Source organism: Bufo gargarizans, unplaced genomic scaffold, assembly GCF_014858855.1.
Source record: "Bufo gargarizans isolate SCDJY-AF-19 unplaced genomic scaffold, ASM1485885v1 original_scaffold_927_pilon, whole genome shotgun sequence".
Lineage (NCBI taxonomy): Eukaryota > Metazoa > Chordata > Amphibia > Anura > Bufonidae > Bufo > Bufo gargarizans.
The window spans coordinates 34-17,011 of NW_025334760.1; the positions used below are offsets into that span (position 1 = coordinate 34).

General features: G+C 47.3%; 1 protein-coding gene across 1 annotated transcript in view; it reads left to right on the forward strand.

Moving 5' to 3' along the window:
* Positions 1-3,631: 3,631 nt before the first annotated feature.
* The window catches only part of BSN (bassoon presynaptic cytomatrix protein), a 60,492-nt gene continuing 47,145 nt past the window's right edge, over positions 3,632-16,978 (forward strand). Inside the window, exons 1-2 of the mRNA XM_044275177.1 lie at positions 3,632-3,646; positions 3,838-10,551. Of these exons, the coding sequence (XP_044131112.1) occupies positions 3,632-3,646; positions 3,838-10,551 (6,729 nt within the window). The remainder of the gene's footprint in view (positions 3,647-3,837; positions 10,552-16,978) is intronic.

Here is a 16,978-nt window from a genome sequence, read left to right on the forward strand (position 1 = left end):
ATCCCCTCCCCCCACCCTGTATAGATCCCCACCCCTCCCTGTATAGATCCCCTCCCCCCTTGTATAGATCCCCCCCTTGTATAGATCCCCTCCCCTGGATATCCCACCCTGTATAGATCCCCACTCCCCCCACCCTGTATAGATCCCCACCTCCCCCTTGTATAGATCCCCTCCCCCCTGTATAGATCCCCCCCTCCCCCTTGTATGGATCCCCTCCCCCCACACTGTATAGATCCCCACTCCCCCCTCTTGTATGGATCCCCCCCCCTCTGGTATAGATCCCCCCTCCCCACCCTTGTATAGATCCCCACCTCCCCCCTGTATAGATCCCCCATTGTATATATCCCCTCCCCCTGTATATATCCCACCCTGTATAGATCCCCCTCCCCCACCCTGTTTAGATCCCACTTCCCCCTTGTATAGATCCCCTCCCCCCTTGTATAGATCCCCTCGCCCCTGTATAGATCCCCCTCCCCCTTGTATGGATCCCCTCCCCCACACTGTATAGATCCCCACTCCCCCCTTGTATGGATCCCCCCCCCACTCTGTATAGATCCCTACTCCCCCCTTGTATAGATCCCCACCTCCCCCCCTGTATAGATCCCCGCCTGTATATATCCCCTCCCCCCCACCCTGTATATATCCACTCCCCCCCCACCCTGTATAGATCCCCACTCCCCCCTTGTATAGATCCCCACCTCCCCCTTGTATAGATGCCCCCCACCCTGTATAGATCTCCTCCCCTTGTATAGATCCCCCCTGTATAGATCCCCTCCCCCCTTGTATAGATCCCCTCCCCCACCCTGTATAGATCCCCACCTCCCCCCTTGTATAGATCCCCTCCACCCTGTATAGATCCCCTCCACCCTGTATAGATCCCCACCTCCCCCCTTGTATAGATCCCCTCCCCCCACCCTGTATAGATCCCCACCTCCCCACCTTGTATAGATCCCCTCCACCCTGTATAGATCCCCTCCACCCTGTATAGATCCCCACCTCCCCCCTTGTATAGATGCCCCCCACCCTGTATAGATCCCCTCCCCTTGTATAGATCCCCCCTGTATAGATCCCCACCTCCCCCTTGTATAGATCCCCACCTCCCCCCTTGTATAGATGCCCCCACCCTGTATAGATCCCCTCCCCCCACCCTGTATAGATCCCCACCTCCCCCCTTGTATAGATCCCCTCCACCCTGTATAGATCCCCTCCATTCTGTATAGATCCCCACCTCCCCCCCTTGTATAAATGCCCCCACCCTGTATAGATCCCCTCCCCTTGTATAGATCCCCCCTGTATAGATCCCCACCTCCCCCCTGTATAGATCCCCACCTCCCCCCCTGTATAGATTCCCACCTCCCCCCCTTGTATAGATGCCCCCCACCCTGTATAGATCCCCTCCCCTTGTATAGATCCCCCCCTGTATAGATCCCCACCTCCCCCCTGTATAGATCCCCTCCCCCCCTTGTATAGATCCCCTCCCCCCACCCTGTATAGATGCCCACCTCCCCCTTGTATAGATCCCCTCCACCCTGTATAGATCCCCCCCTGTATAGATCCCCACCTCCCCCCTTGTATAGATCCCCTCCCCCCACCCTGTATAGATCCCCACTTTCCCCCCTGTATAGATCCCCACCTCCCCCCCCTGTACAGCTTATTGGGTTTGCCTTTCCCCCTTGTTTGGAGGTTTGTGCTGGTCACTAATGGCTGGGCCCTCCGCGCCCTGGTGATGTCTCTCCGCTGTTTGCTGTTGATAAATAAGCCCCTTCATTTCTCCCGGCCGGAGCACGTGTGTCATGTCTGCAGCATTATAAACACTAGGGGGCGCTCCCCTGTGACATACCTTAGTGCTCCCTCAGGGTGAGAATACCTTACCGAATAATATTGTGGAAACGGCGCGGTCTCTCCTGTAGAGAGGATGGGTCAGGCTGCTGCGCTTGTTCGCCGGGATCCGCCAGATGGAGTCTGAAATACTCATAGGGACGTGTTCACTCAACAAGGAGCAGAAAAAGAAAAGCGCGCTGCTCCGCTAGCTATACAAGTTATTCATTAAAAACCTAGATAAGACACTCTAATAACAGGCGGGCTACGCGTGACCCGGCTGTGAGGTAACGGGGCGGACCGCAGCAGGCGGCAATCAGGCCAATCACATGATTCAAATCATCATAATAAATCAAAATAATCAAAACCTAATCGGACGGTAATATAATATAAATCATTTGTGTGGATCCCAACATCCACGTGCGTGGGGTGCGCCTGTACGTCTGCGCATTACTCCACTGTGCAATAATAGATGGAGACACAGTGGACGCCCATATAAGGGACGTTCACCTAAAGTGCAACCTGCTTCATTTTCCATATCAGGATAATCTGATGGCTCACCCAGTGATTTCATGATGAAGTATAAAATGTAATAATTGTATCCGTTTTCAGATCGATTAGTTCAGGAATCTCATTCAGACCTCTAGGAGGCCGAGGATTCCAGGTGAATATCGGAAGGATTCTCTGTGGATCAGTCTTTTGAATCTAGATATGTTCAAGAATAAATAAACGCAGGTTCTCCGGATCATTATGATGCACCTGGGACTCGCTGTGTGTGAACAGGCCCTTTGTAATATTATAGCTGTGTTTATACGCGGAGTAGTGCGGCCAGCGTACCGGATATTACACGGACAAGATGGCGAATAGATGACAGGACTACTCCCACAATTTAGATGGCTGCGGATTTTAAATACTGAGGAGAATGTGTCCACGCCATCTGAGATACTATTCCAGCAGGTGCACGATGGACTGCGGCACTTCTACCGTCCTATAGCGCCACCTGCAGGTGGAGAGGATGAGTTACATGTGGATCTCAATGCAGGAGGCCCTTCAGATTTTGAGATCTCCTAAATATAATCCCAGATGTTTCAGGTAACAGATTTTTTAGGATTGGATCCTCGAGCAGGATGGGCCAGTATTTACGTAGTGTCCCCCAATCTCTTTATTTGATGTATTGAAAGTAGTCAGGAATCTACACTGAAACGTCGGACATCAGGCGTTCTGTCTGAGACCGGGCGCTGTCTAATGCAGAGTGGACAATACTTCTGGGGTAACCCTTATCCAGAAAGCGCTTCTTAATGAGGGACGCCTGTAGGTGGAAAGGGTTACAAGAACAATTATGGCGGATCCTCCGAAATTGTCCATATGGGACATTCTTTAGCCACGAGGCACAGTGTCCACTGTAATAATATCATTGGTGGGTCCAAATCAAGAAATTTAACAGATAATGGGGAACAAACCCCCAATCATTATTATTCCAATAAGTCTAACGCCTCAGCCAAATAAAGAATAAATCGTCAATAAAACGTTAATATAAACCAACCGAGGGGAAAAAGCAGGGGCTGTGCGATGACCACCCCTCGAAATGACCCATAAACAGATACATCTTCTCCTGCTCCTTGTTGTCACCCGTCACCATCCTGTGTCATTAGGTTGGTGCTCAGCTGCTGCCTCATGCTCTAGATGAGCCGTGTGCCCATACAAAATGGACACCACCGAGCCTGTCAGTACAGAGACAGCGCACAGTTTTATCTGCGGTCATACGGATTATAACAGGACGCTCCTCTACATTTGGCTCATAGAACCTATCGGGATGTCACAGGAGAAGGTTGGATATTTGTTTTCCTGAACTCCCGAGATGCCCCACAAACATTGTGGGAGTCCACATTATTAGGGTTGCTTCCTTTAACTGTGACATGGAGTGTTTAGTGACTGACCTGTGGCCATCTTCTTGCATCGTTTGCTTGTACACCTGCAGCTATACTCAGATACTAACTGCCTGTTCTTGATTTTCTGCAGGATATAAGCAAGCCTTATTCCCATGACATGTCCCGCAGCCCTCAAAGCCTTAGTGACACAGGATACTCCTCTGATGGAATTTCCAGCTCACAAAGTGAGATTGCCGGACTGGTGCAACAGGAAGAAGAGAAGTTAAATGCAACAGGCATATCTCAACGCAGCCCGCCAAGCCCCTCCGAGCTTACCAAATTGGAAAGTTCTGTTAGACCACTGCTGGAATCGAAAGGTTCTTCCCAAGGTGACAGGTTCCGTGGCATACGAGAAGATCAAAAGCAGAGACCAAGGTCACTATCCATTACCCCTGAAGCTTTTGACTCTGATGAAGAATTGGAAGATATCCTAGAAGAAGATGAAGATTCATTGGAATGGGATAACAAGAGGGATCAGAGGGAGTGCACAGAGTCATCAGATGATTTTGGAAGTAAGTTGCGCCATGATTATGTTGAAGACAGTAGTGAAGGTTTCTCTCCGTTACCCATTAGGCAACAAAAGGGAAACTTCTCAGATGAAGAGTTTATGAGAAGACAGCTTTTGGAAATGAGTGCAGAAGAAGACAATTTGGAAGATGATGACCAGCATTATAACCACGGAAAATACAGCAGTAGTAAAAATGGACACAAAACAGACTCTGAAAAAGCCAAAGGAACGTCCTCCTCCTCCTCCAAGAGGTCTGTAACTTATAACTCCAATGACGTGTACGATGACAGTCGAAAAGACGTAGATGTGGAGGAGGAAGAAGATGTGTCTGCTACTCAAGGAGGGCTGCGACGATTTAAGACCATTGAGCTGAATAGCACAAATAACTATAACAGAGACATTGATCTTGACCAGGAGACAGACATTAGTTTAGATAGGGAACCAGAGTTAGAGATGGAAAGTCTGACTGGGTCACCAGAAGAACGATCCAGAGGAGAATATTCTTCTACATTACCTGCAACAACACCCAGCTACACAAGCGGAACATCACCCACATCATTGTCATCACTTGAAGAAGACAGTGACAGCAGTCCTAGTCGAAGACAACGCCTGGAAGAGGTCAAGCAACAGAGGAAGGCTCGCCACCGCTCACATGGTCCTTTACTGCCCACTATTGAGGATTCCTCAGAGGAAGAAGAACTACGAGAGGAAGAAGAGCTCTTACGAGAACAGGAAAAAATGAGAGAAGTGGAACAGCAGAGGATTAGAAGCACAGCCCGCAAGACCAAAAGAGACAAAGAAGAACTAAGAGCCCAAAGAAGGAGAGAGAGATCAAAAACACCACCCAGCAATCTGTCTCCCATTGAGGACGCATCACCCACGGAGGAAATGAGACAAGCTGCAGAGATGGAGGAACTGCACAGATCTTCTTGTTCTGAATATTCGCCTTCCATTGATTCAGAGGCAGAAGGTTTTGAAATTATTGCTTCTAAATTGTATAAATCAGGGAGTGAATACAATTTGCCAACGTTTATGTCTTTGTATTCTCCAACAGAAAAGACTTCCACTAACTCCACTGGTAATAAACCTCTAAAAAGTGCTGAGGAGGTTTACGAAGAAATGATGAGAAAAGCTGAACTGTTCCAGAAACAGCAGCAATCACCGCAGAACCTCACCTATGGGAACAACTATCAGCAGGTCAGCTACGACGGCATCCAGAATCAGAACAACTATGAGTATCAGTATATAGATGACTATGGCTACGATGGCAATAGAAGCAGAGGTTTGCAGAACGACTACAATATGGACTTAACAACCCCTGGAACGGTGTATGATGAAATTTTGCAAACCTCTCAGAATATCTCAAGAATGCATCAGTCTTCATCAATTGACTTACCGGAAGAGAAGAAGGTGGAGGCCTGTGCTGAAAAGCAATTCTTAAATGCAGAAAATGCGTACAATGAGATGTTGAAACAGGTTAGTGGTCCACTCACTCCTGGTACAAGCCCAACTCAGCTGTCTGCCCCAGTGTCATTTGCTTCTTCTGAAAGCCTCTCTGGACGGGTCATACCAGATGTGCGGGTAACTCAGCACTTTTCTAAGGATGGGCTTGATCAGACAAAACTTCATAGTTCAGCCTCAGTTCCTAGCTCAAAAGCAATATCATCTACTTATCACTACAGCAAAGTTTCCACTACCTCGACATCTACATCAACTACCCCTGGTGCAAATGCTGAGAGAGCATCTCCTTCCCACAGAAGCTATGGACAATCTAGAGGAAATTTGGCCTACAGTACAAATGAAGAGCAATATAAAAATAGAATAGCCACTGACATAAATGCATCAATAGATAAAGGACAAAGTGTCGGGACTAATGTGTCATTGACATCAAAAGTTATTTCTTTCTTCAAGACTACAAGCCCCCCTCTGTCTCCATCCTCACCCACGCAAAGCCCGACTCATTCATCGCCAAGAGTTAATATGTCTGCTGGAAGCAGGAGTACTGCTGAGTTTTCCTCCCAGGCGCAGATGATCCATAGGCTTGACAGCTCTTCTGTACAGACATCACCAATGGTAGCTCAAGGAACACAGACTCCAGACCGTACTCGGTCACCTCGCCTGTCTAGACAGCAATCTTCTCAAGAATCTCCATTCATGGTTATTACATTAGCATCTGATTCCTCCACCCAAACTAAACCTAACAGTGTCAGTTCCTCTACTTCCCCAGTCACATCACCAACTAGGTTAAACCGTCAGCAAACCTTCCATAGTTACAGTCAAACACCAGTCAGTAGTTCACATTCCCAGCAAGAACAAATACAGTCCAACTACACTAAGACACACACAATTATAGAAAGGTCTCCAGCTTCAGGAATACACATGGTTTCCCCTAAAGGCCAGCCGACTGCTACGGTAGATGGTTCCAGCAATACTTATAACTGGGGTTCCCTGCCACCAGAGAACATATCACTGTGTAGAATCTCTTCTATTCCTGGAACCTCCCGGGTGGAACCCGGCCCCAAACCTAGCAGCAGTGCGGTCGATTTACGAACAGCTATGAAAAGTACTCCGGTCATTATGACTGATCAGGGCATGGATCTCACGTCTTTGGCAACTGAATCGAGAAGATATTCCTTGACCATGGATTCATCGCCAGCACGCCAGTCTACTGCTATCCAGCCCTTAATCGTGAACTTGAATGCTCAAGAACAACCTCATGCTGTTATTGGCACACCCACCACTGTTAGTATAACTGTTGCTTCCTCCATGATTGCCTCACAGCCAAAACAGCCCATGGTCTATGGCGATCCATTTCAGAATAGGGTAGATTTTGGTCAAGGGACAGGAAGTGCAGTGTGCCTAACACAAGTCAAACACATTGAACAAACAGCCCAGTCTGGGGTATTGAGAGGAAGTGGTGGCAAACCAGAAGAAGCAGCAGGCTTGCAGAAAGAGATATTTGCAAGATATAACCTTCCTAGCCAGATCACATCTACAGTTAAACGAGAGGTAGGCTCTCAACCTGGCAATACTCAAAACATTGCCAACATTAGTGCTATGCCCAGACAATTCCAACAGGACCAGGGCGTAGGTTATACAGATGCATATAAGGGCGTCTCTGAGCCTCAAATTCAGCATCTTCCTATCAGTTTCGCAGGTAGCCAGCCCCACTCCATGATGGTGCACCTGGATGAGAACACTCCTGGCGCTGTCACAAAACTCATGAAAGAAGAACAGGCTCCAAATGCAATAGACCTCACGGGAATGAAACCCGAAAGCCAAGTGGTGTGCTGTGACGTGGTATACAAGTTCCCCTTTGGTGGCAGTTGTGCTGGTGGTTATAATTCTAAAGTGCCAGATAAAAGCACAGGGGAAGCAGCGCAGGCAGCGAGGCCAGGGGTGCAGTACTATGGTCAGAGAGAACAAGAACTTCCAGAAAGCTATCAATATAGAGAATCAAAGCCTGTGGTGCCACCAACTCCCCCACCTTCTGCACCTGCCCAGAATTTTTATGAGGAGCAGAAATTCTACCCTTGTGCCCCGCCGCCAGGAAGGCTGCATTCATCCATGTCAGAGACCAATTTATCTGATATTGGTCTGTATCAACCTTACCAAAACCAGATTGCAGGAGGAGAAGGTGCGATGGATCTAAGCACCATGAAAAGCACCTACAGCATGAACTTCAGTGATGCAAACTACATAGGTCAGGGGCTGCAGTACGGTTCATTTACTGATCTCCGACAGAGCACTGATTTATTTAATAGTTCACTACCCATAAGACGATATAGCTCAATGTCCAATATATACTCTGACTACAGATACTCTGCTAGAGATCTGTCTAATTTTCAAGAGTCAAATCTTGCTCAATACAGTGCAACAACAGCGCGAGAAATCAGCAGAATGTGCGCTGCCCTCAACTCCATGGATCAGTATGGTGGGCGACATACAAACAGCCCAGATCTATTGCAGTATGGACCTAGTTCAGTTGGTTCAGGGCCAGCAGCTAATTTGCTATCAAATCAGCAAGGAATGGCACCCATTAGGCAAAACATGATGTATGGTCCTCATTTCTCAGAAAGCCGTCAAGGCTTTGGAGGCTTAGGACAGTATAATATGCCTGGTCCGAGATCTGCAGCTATCCGACAGATGTACCCCGCTGCGGCCACTGTGAGAGCAGCAGATGGCATGATTTACTCCACTATCAATACACCTATAGCTTCTACACTTCCTATCACCACACAGCCAGCCTCTGTACTAAGACCAATGATCAGAGGTTTGTATAGGCCATATGCCCCCGGCAGCGTCACTGCCGTTCCTTTAGCGAGTCTCACCAGGGTGCCACTTGTCACTCCAAGGATGCCATTGGGACCCCAGTCAATGTACCGCTATCCTGCAGTCAATAGAGTTCCTTTTGCTTCATCAGGATCAACGTTTGATACCCCTGTTTATTTGGGAAAACCTGCCAGCACTAGTACAACATGTACGGTCAGTTCAACCACCGTATCATCGCTCCCACCCGTTTCCACAGTAGCTTCAGCCTCTGCAGTAACATCTCACATAGGTTCAGATACAACAACCACAGATGCCCCTGCCGAGGTTCCAACTGTATCCTTAGGGGTGCAGAGTTCTTCCAAAGAAACCAGCCAGTCCCAGCAGAAGACCCCAGCGGAGAGCCAGGCAGCAGTAAATAAAGCTTTGGCTGATAAGGAGGAGAAAGAGAAAGAAGAAGAACGGCAGAGGAAACAGCAGGAACACTTGCTTAAGATTGAACGAGAGAGAGTAGAATTAGAGGCCCTGAGGCAACTCCGATTACACGAGGAGCTAGAGAGGGAACGCTTAGAACTGCAGCGTCACAGAGAGAAGGAGCAGATGCTGGTACAGAGAGAGCTCCAGGAGTTGCAGTCAATTAAGCAGCAAGTGCTTCAGCAGCAGCAAGAAGAGCGCCAAGCACAGTTTGTCCTGCAGCGGGAGCAGCTAGCACAGCAAAGGTTGCATATTGAGCAGATTCAACAGCTGCAGCAACATCTTCAACAGCAAATGGAGGAGCAGAAAAGGCAAAAGACTTCCATTCCTCCAGCTTGTGATCAAACTGTGCGCCTTCCACCCCAGACAGTTTCAGAGATGACCATTGAAATGCAAAGAACCCTTGCTCAAAGTGGGCAGTACTGGCCAACAGTAAATCCACCATTCATTGCGATGGCTCCAAGTGTACCAGATGCACAGGGGCAACCACGCTATCCGGGACCTCAGAGGCCACTTACTAACTCTGCCTCAGAGATGTCACTACAAACAGATGAGCAGTGGGAAGTGAATAGAACTATAAAGAAAAGGAACTCAATGCCTCGGCTCAGGGATGCCTACAACACTGATGACAACCATGACCCATACATCGTCAAGAAGATAACGGATAGTAGCGTGCAGACTGATGATGAGGATGGCGAAGACAGGTTTTATATATCACGCAGGCGCCGAACAAAAAGAAGTACTGACTGCAGTGTTCAAACAGATGACGAAGACAATGCAGAATGGGAACAACCAACACGCAGACGTAGATCGAGGTTTTCCCGACATTCTGACTCCAGCTCAGATACAAAGCATGACTCTAAAGGAACATCAAGTATAGCAATCCAGACCATCAGTGATTGCTCTGTCCAGACTGAACCAGACCAGCTGCAGAGGGTCTCACCATCCATCCATATAACCACGCCAGATCCCAAGGTGGAAATAGTAAAGTATATATCAGCTCCAGAGAAGACACAGAAAGGTGAAAGTCTTGCCTGCCAGACAGAACCAGAAACCCAGTCACATGGAATTGTGGTCCCACAGCTTAACGTCCCTACAACTATATCCCCTTACTCCTCTAATATACAGACGGCAACTTCTGGGCCTCTGGATACTAATATGCCACGACAACAAGGAGCCGCCAAGTTTGAGAAGAAGAGGCCGGATCCTCTGGAGATTGGTTACCAGTCACATTTGCCAGCAGATACACTTTCTCAGCTAGTTAATCGGCAGCCCCCCAAGTCTCCCCAAGTTCTTTACTCTCCAGTGTCACCACTTTCACCTCACAGATTACTGGAATCTACCTTTGCTTCTAGTGAAAGGCTGAACAAAGCCCATGTTACCCCTCAAAAGCATTTCACAGCTGAAACTACCCACCGACAGCAGATTCTACCACGTCCAATAAAAAGCATGCAGAGATCTTTGTCGGATCCTAAACCCCTAAGTCCTACATCTGAGGAGTCTGCCAAGGACAGGTTCTCTTTGTATCAGCATCAGTTACTGCAAGGTGGTCAGGTAAGAGACACAGCACAGTATCCTGCATAGTACTGTACTGACATTGTCTAGACGTACACATTAAGTACATGTCATGGAGCTGTGACCAGCCCGCACCTTGCACATGTAGAGGCCGCATGCTTACTTAATGTCTTCTCATTCATTTTCTTTTTTTTGCATCTTCTTAGAGTTTTCAGTTTGGTTTGCATTGTGAACATTAGTGAGCACCGTCACCATGTCTTCATTCATTAGCGGAGCTCCTGCTTTCCTTATTTTCTGCACATTTGCTTTGTCACTTTCCCAAATTCCAGCTCTAGAGTCATGAATGATGCCAATAAGTAAGTGAGGAATCGCAGTGCCACGTGGGATGATGGGGCCACATAGTACGCGATTATATTACAGGGCCAGCCTACACATTAGATAGTTGTTGGCTGACGTCAGACGAGATCTATGTCTCCTGACGTCCCGGACGCATGTTCTGAATGGTTACAGAGAAGAAACTGACAAGAATAAAAGCATAGGGCTGAACCAGAGTCCGTCACCCCTTACAGGTGGAAGGCCTGACAAAATCTATGGAGTCAGACATTTTTCTACTGTGTGTGGCCATCTTAAAGAAGCACTCCCACAAACATTTTCTCTTACCTATTGGAAAGGTCCATATTGTAAACTGTAGTGAAGGTAATCTTCTTACCGGTGACTGTGAGTTATAACCTCCCTTCTGATCCTCAGCTGTGTCCTGTGTCCAGCACTCTGATTTCCATCTGACACAGGACAGGAAGTCAGTTACTTCTCTAGTCATTCCTCTGAGACCGACATTGAGGCTCCCATAGGAATACGCTGAGAAACTGACCTCCTGTCCGCACACAAGATGATGTGTTATTTGGAGAGTCAGAGCGCTGGTCACATGACAGAGCTGAGGATCAGAAGGGAGGTTATACCTCACAAATACAGTCACTGGTAAGAAGATTATCTTCAGTTTTGTGGAGTGCTTCTTTAAATGTGACAATTAAGGGACATAGGACACTATCAACTGCCTACTATGAGAACATTTTCAAGGTGATGTCAACAGGGCAAATAAATAAAAGCTGCACACAAGCTGATATCTGGTCCCTGCCAAAATATTAGATTTAACCCATTCATTGTGTATACAGGTCCTTCTAAAAAAATCAGCATATTGTGATAAAGTTCATTATTTTCTGTAATGTGCTGATAAACATTAGACTTTCATATATTTTAGATTCATTACACACAACTGAAGGAGTTCAAGCCTTTTATTGTTTTAATATTGATGATTTTGGCCACAGCTCATGAAAACCCCAAATTCCTATCTAAAAAAATTAGCATATTTCATCCGACCAATAAAAGAAAAGTGTTTTTAATACAAAAAAAGTCAACCTTCAAATAATGATGTTCAGTTCTGCCCTCAATACTTGGTCGGGAATCCTTTTGCAGAAATGCCTGCTTCACTGCGGCGTGGCATGGAGGCAATCAGCCCGTGGCACTGCTGAGGTGTTATGGAGGCCCAGGATGCTTCAATGTGGCGTGGCATGGAGGCGATCAGCCTGTGGCCCTGCTGAGGTGTTATGGAGGCCCAGGAGGCTTCAATGCGGCGTGGCATGGAGGCAATCAGCCTGTGGCACTGCAGAGGTGTTATGGAGGCCCAGGATGCTTCAATGCGGCGTGGCATGGAGGCCATCAGCCTGTGGCACTGCTGAGGTGTTATGAGGCCCAGGAGGCTTCAATGCGGCGTGGCATGGAGGCAATTAGCCTGTGGCACTGCTGAGGTGTTATGGAGGCCCAGGAGGCTTCAATGCGGTGTGGCATGGAGGCAATCAGCCTGTGGCACTGCAGAGTTGTTATGGAGGCCCAGGATGCTTCAATGCGGCGTGGCATGGAGGCAATCAGCCTGTGGCACTGCTGAGGTGTTATGGAGGCCCAGGATGCTTCAATGCGGCGTGGCATGGAGGCAATCAGCCTGTGGCACTGCTGAGGTGTTATGGAGGCCCAGGAGGCTTCAATGCGGCGTGGCATGGAGGCAATCAGCCTGTGGCACTGCTGAGGTGTTATGGAGGCCCAGGAGGCTTCAATGCGGCGTGGCATGGAGGCAATCAGCCTGTGGCACTGCTGAGGTGTTATGGAGGCCCAGGATGCTTTGATAGCTGCGTGGCATGGAGGCAATCAGCCTGTGGCACTGCTGAGGTGTTATGGAGGCCCAGGAGGCTTCAATGCGGCGTGGCATGGAGGCAATCAGCCTGTGGCACTGCTGAGGTGTTATGGAGGCCCAGGAGGCTTCGATAGCGGCCTTAAGCTCATCCAGAGTGTTGGGTCTTGCGTCTCTCACTTTCTCTTCCCAATATCCCACAGATTCTCTATAGGGTTCAGGTCAGGAGAGTTGGCAGGCCAGTTGAGCCCAGTAATACCATGGTCAGTAAACCATTTACCAGTGGTGTTGGCGCTGTGAGCAGGTGCCAGGTCGTGCTGAAAAATGACATCTTCATCTCCATAAAGCTTTTCAGCAGATGGAAGCATGAAGTGCTCCACAATCTCCTGATAGCGGCTGCATTGACTCTGCCCTTGATAAAACACAGTGGACCAACACCAGCAGCTGACATGGCCCCCAGACCATCACTGACTGTGGGCACTGGACACTGGACTTCAGGCATTCTGGCATTTCCCTCTCCCCAGTCTTCCTCCAGACTCTGGCACCTTGATTTCCGAATGACCTGCAACAGTCCAGTGCTGCTTCTCTGTAGCCCAGGTCAGGCGCTTCTGCCGCTGTTTCTGGGGAATGCGGCACCTGTAGCCCATTTCCTGCACACGCCTGTACACGGGGGCTCTGGGTGTTTCTACTCCAGACTCAGTCCACTGCTTCCGCAGGTCCCCCAAGGTCTGGAATCGGTCCTTCTCCACAATCTTCCTCAGGGTCCGGTCACCTCTTCTCGTTGTGCAGCGTTTTCTGCCACACTTTTTCCTTCCCACAGACTTCCCACTGAGGGGCCTTGATACAGCGCTCTGGGAACAGCCTATTCGGTCAGACATGTCTTTCTGTGTCTTACCCTCCTGCTGGAGGTGTCAATGATGGCCTTCTGGACAGCAGTCAGGTCGGCAGTCTGACCCATGATTGCTGTTTGGAGTAGAGAACCAGGCTGGGAGTTTTTAAAAGCCTCAGGAATCTTTTGCAGGTGTTTAGAGGTAAATTCAGATGATTAGGTTAATAGCTCGTTTAGAGAACCTTTTCATGATATGCTAATTTTTTTAGATAGGAATTTGGGTTTTTCATGAGCTGTGGCCAAAATCATCAATATTAAAACAATAAAAGGCTTGAACTCCTTCAGTTGTGTGTAATGAATCTAAAATATATGAAAGTCTAATGTTTATCAGCACATTACAGAAAATAATGAACTTTATCACAATATGCTATTTTTTTTAGAAGGACCTGTAAACATAAAAAGAGAGCAACTCATGAGCGCCATTATCCTCAGACACCTTCCTTGTGATCAGGCAGATCTTTAGGTTGGAGACGTTTGAGGCAGCAGTGATGGACTCTTCCACAGTTCAATGACGCCCCTCTGCTGCTCCTTTTATTAGAAAATCATATTATTTTTCTATAGCTTTGATGAAAGTGACACCATCTCTGTGATAACCGTGATCAATCAGTGACATAGGACTGCTGTCCCCTAACTCATGCTGCAGAGTTCCAGTGTATTTCTATATTATTCAGCTTTAACTTTTTAGCTCTGCCTCCCTTCTATAGTAGGTTTCCCCCTATCAGCTTTTACAATTAGGAGTAAGAGGAGAATAGTGTGACACTATATATCATTATACACTGGAGGTTTTGAGATAGAATAGACAGGCAATGTGAGTCAGAAAAGAACAGTGTAATCGGCACCTTAAAAGATACACTGGAGATTCTGCGCACAGTACTGGCAAAGTATAGACAGGCAGTGGGAGTCAGGGGAGCAGTGTGAAGCTGCATCACATAGAAATGCACTGGAGATTCTGCACAAAGCACTCAGATGACATAGACAGGCAGTGTAGGTCAGGGGAGCAGTGTGAAGTTGTGTCTCGTAGAAATATAGTGGAGATTATGCACACAGCATACACAGATAGTATAGACAGGCAGTGTGAGTCAGGGGAGCAGTGTGAAGTTGTGTCTCGTAGAAATATAGTGGAGATTATGCACACAGCATACACAGATAGTATAGACAGGCAGTGTGAGTCAGGGGAGCAGTGTGAAGTTGTGTCTCATAGAAATATAGTGGAGATTATGCACACAGCATACACAGATAGTATAGACAGGCAGTGTAGGTCAGGGGAGCAGTGTGAAGTTGTGTCTCGTAGAAATATAGTGGAGATTATGCACACAGCATACACAGATAGTATAGACAGGCAGTGTAGGTCAGGGGAGCAGTGTGAAGTTGCATCACATAGAAATGCACTGGAGATTCTGCACAAAGCACTCAGATGACATAGGCAGGCAGTGTGAGCCAGGAGCAAGAAGTGTGAAGTTGTGTCTCATAGAAATATAGTGGAGATTATGCACACAGCATACACAGATAGTATAGACAGGCAGTGTGAGTCAGGGGAGCAGTGTGAAGTTGTGTCTCATAGAAATATAGTGGAGATTATGCACACAGCATACACAGATAGTATAGACAGGCAGTGTAGGTCAGGGGAGCAGTGTGAAGTTGCATCACATAGAAATGCACTGGAGATTCTGCACAAAGCACTCAGATGACATAGGCAGGCAGTGTGAGCCAGGAGCAAGAAGTGTGAAGTTGTGTCTCATAGAAATATAGTGGAGATTATGCACACAGCATACACAGATAGTATAGACAGGCAGTGTAGGTCAGGGGAGCAGTGTGAAGTTGTGTCTCGTAGAAATATAGTGGAGATTATGCACACAGCATACACAGATAGTATAGACAGGCAGTGTGAGTCAGGGGAGCAGTGTGAAGTTGTGTCTCGTAGAAATATAGTGGAGATTATGCACACAGCATACACAGATAGTATAGACAGGCAGTGTGAGTCAGGGGAGCAGTGTGAAGTTGTGTCTCGTAGAAATATAGTGGAGATTATGCACACAGCATACACAGATAGTATTGCCAGGCAGTGTGAGTCAGGAGAGAAGTGTGAAGTTGTGTCTCGTAGAAATATAGTGGAGATTATGCACACAGCATACACAGATAGTATAGACAGGCAGTGTGAGTCAGGAGAGCAGTGTGAAGTTGTGTCTCGTAGAAATATAGTGGAGATTATGCACACAGCATACACAGATAGTATAGACAGGCAGTGTGAGTCAGGGGAGCAGTGTGAAGTTGTGTCTCGTAGAAATATAGTGGAGATTATGCACACAGCATACACAGATAGTATAGACAGGCAGTGTGAGTCAGGAGAGCAGTGTGAAGTTGTGTCTCATAGAAATATAGTGGAGATTATGCACACAGCATACACAGATAGTATAGACAGGCAGTGTGAGTCAGGGGAGCAGTGTGAAGTTGTGTCTCGTAGAAATATAGTGGAGATTATGCACACAGCATACACAGATAGTATAGACAGGCAGTGTGAGTCAGGAGAGAAGTGTGAAGTTGTGTCTCGTAGAAATATAGTGGAGATTATGCACACAGCATACACAGATAGTATAGACAGGCAGTGTGAGTCAGGAGAGCAGTGTGAAGTTGTGTCTCGTAGAAATATAGTGGAGATTATGCACACAGCATACACAGATAGTATAGACAGGCAGTGTGAGTCAGGGGAGCAGTGTGAAGTTGTGTCTCGTAGAAATATAGTGGAGATTATGCACACAGCATACACAGATAGTATAGACAGGCAGTGTGAGTCAGGAGAGCAGTGTGAAGTTGTGTCTCGTAGAAATATAGTGGAGATTATGCACACAGCATACACAGATAGTATAGACAGGCAGTGTAGGTCAGGGGAGCAGTGTGAAGTTGTGTCTCGTAGAAATGCACTGGAGATTCTGCACAAAGCACTCAGATGACATAGGCAGGCAGTGTGAGCCAGGAGCAAGAAGTGTGAAGTTGTGTCTCATAGAAATATAGTGGAGATTATGCACACAGCATACACAGATAGTATAGACCTGGTGTGTAAAGCTGCATGCATTAAAAATACACAGGAGACTCTTCACACATTGTAAAAATATAGTATAAACAGGACGTCATGGGAGAGCTGTTTAATTTCATAGGTTAGGGTTTTCCACATAGCACATGCAAATAGTATGGACATGCAGTGTGCTGCTGTACATCATAGGAATTTACACTGAAGATTCTGCACACAGCACACACAGATTATACAGCCAATTGGTACGAAGCATAATCTCATATAAATACACCAGCGATTGAGCGCACACAAATAACATAGACAGGCAGTGTGAAGGAAAACACTGTAGATTCTGCACACAGCACACACAGATTATTATTACTCTGACTGA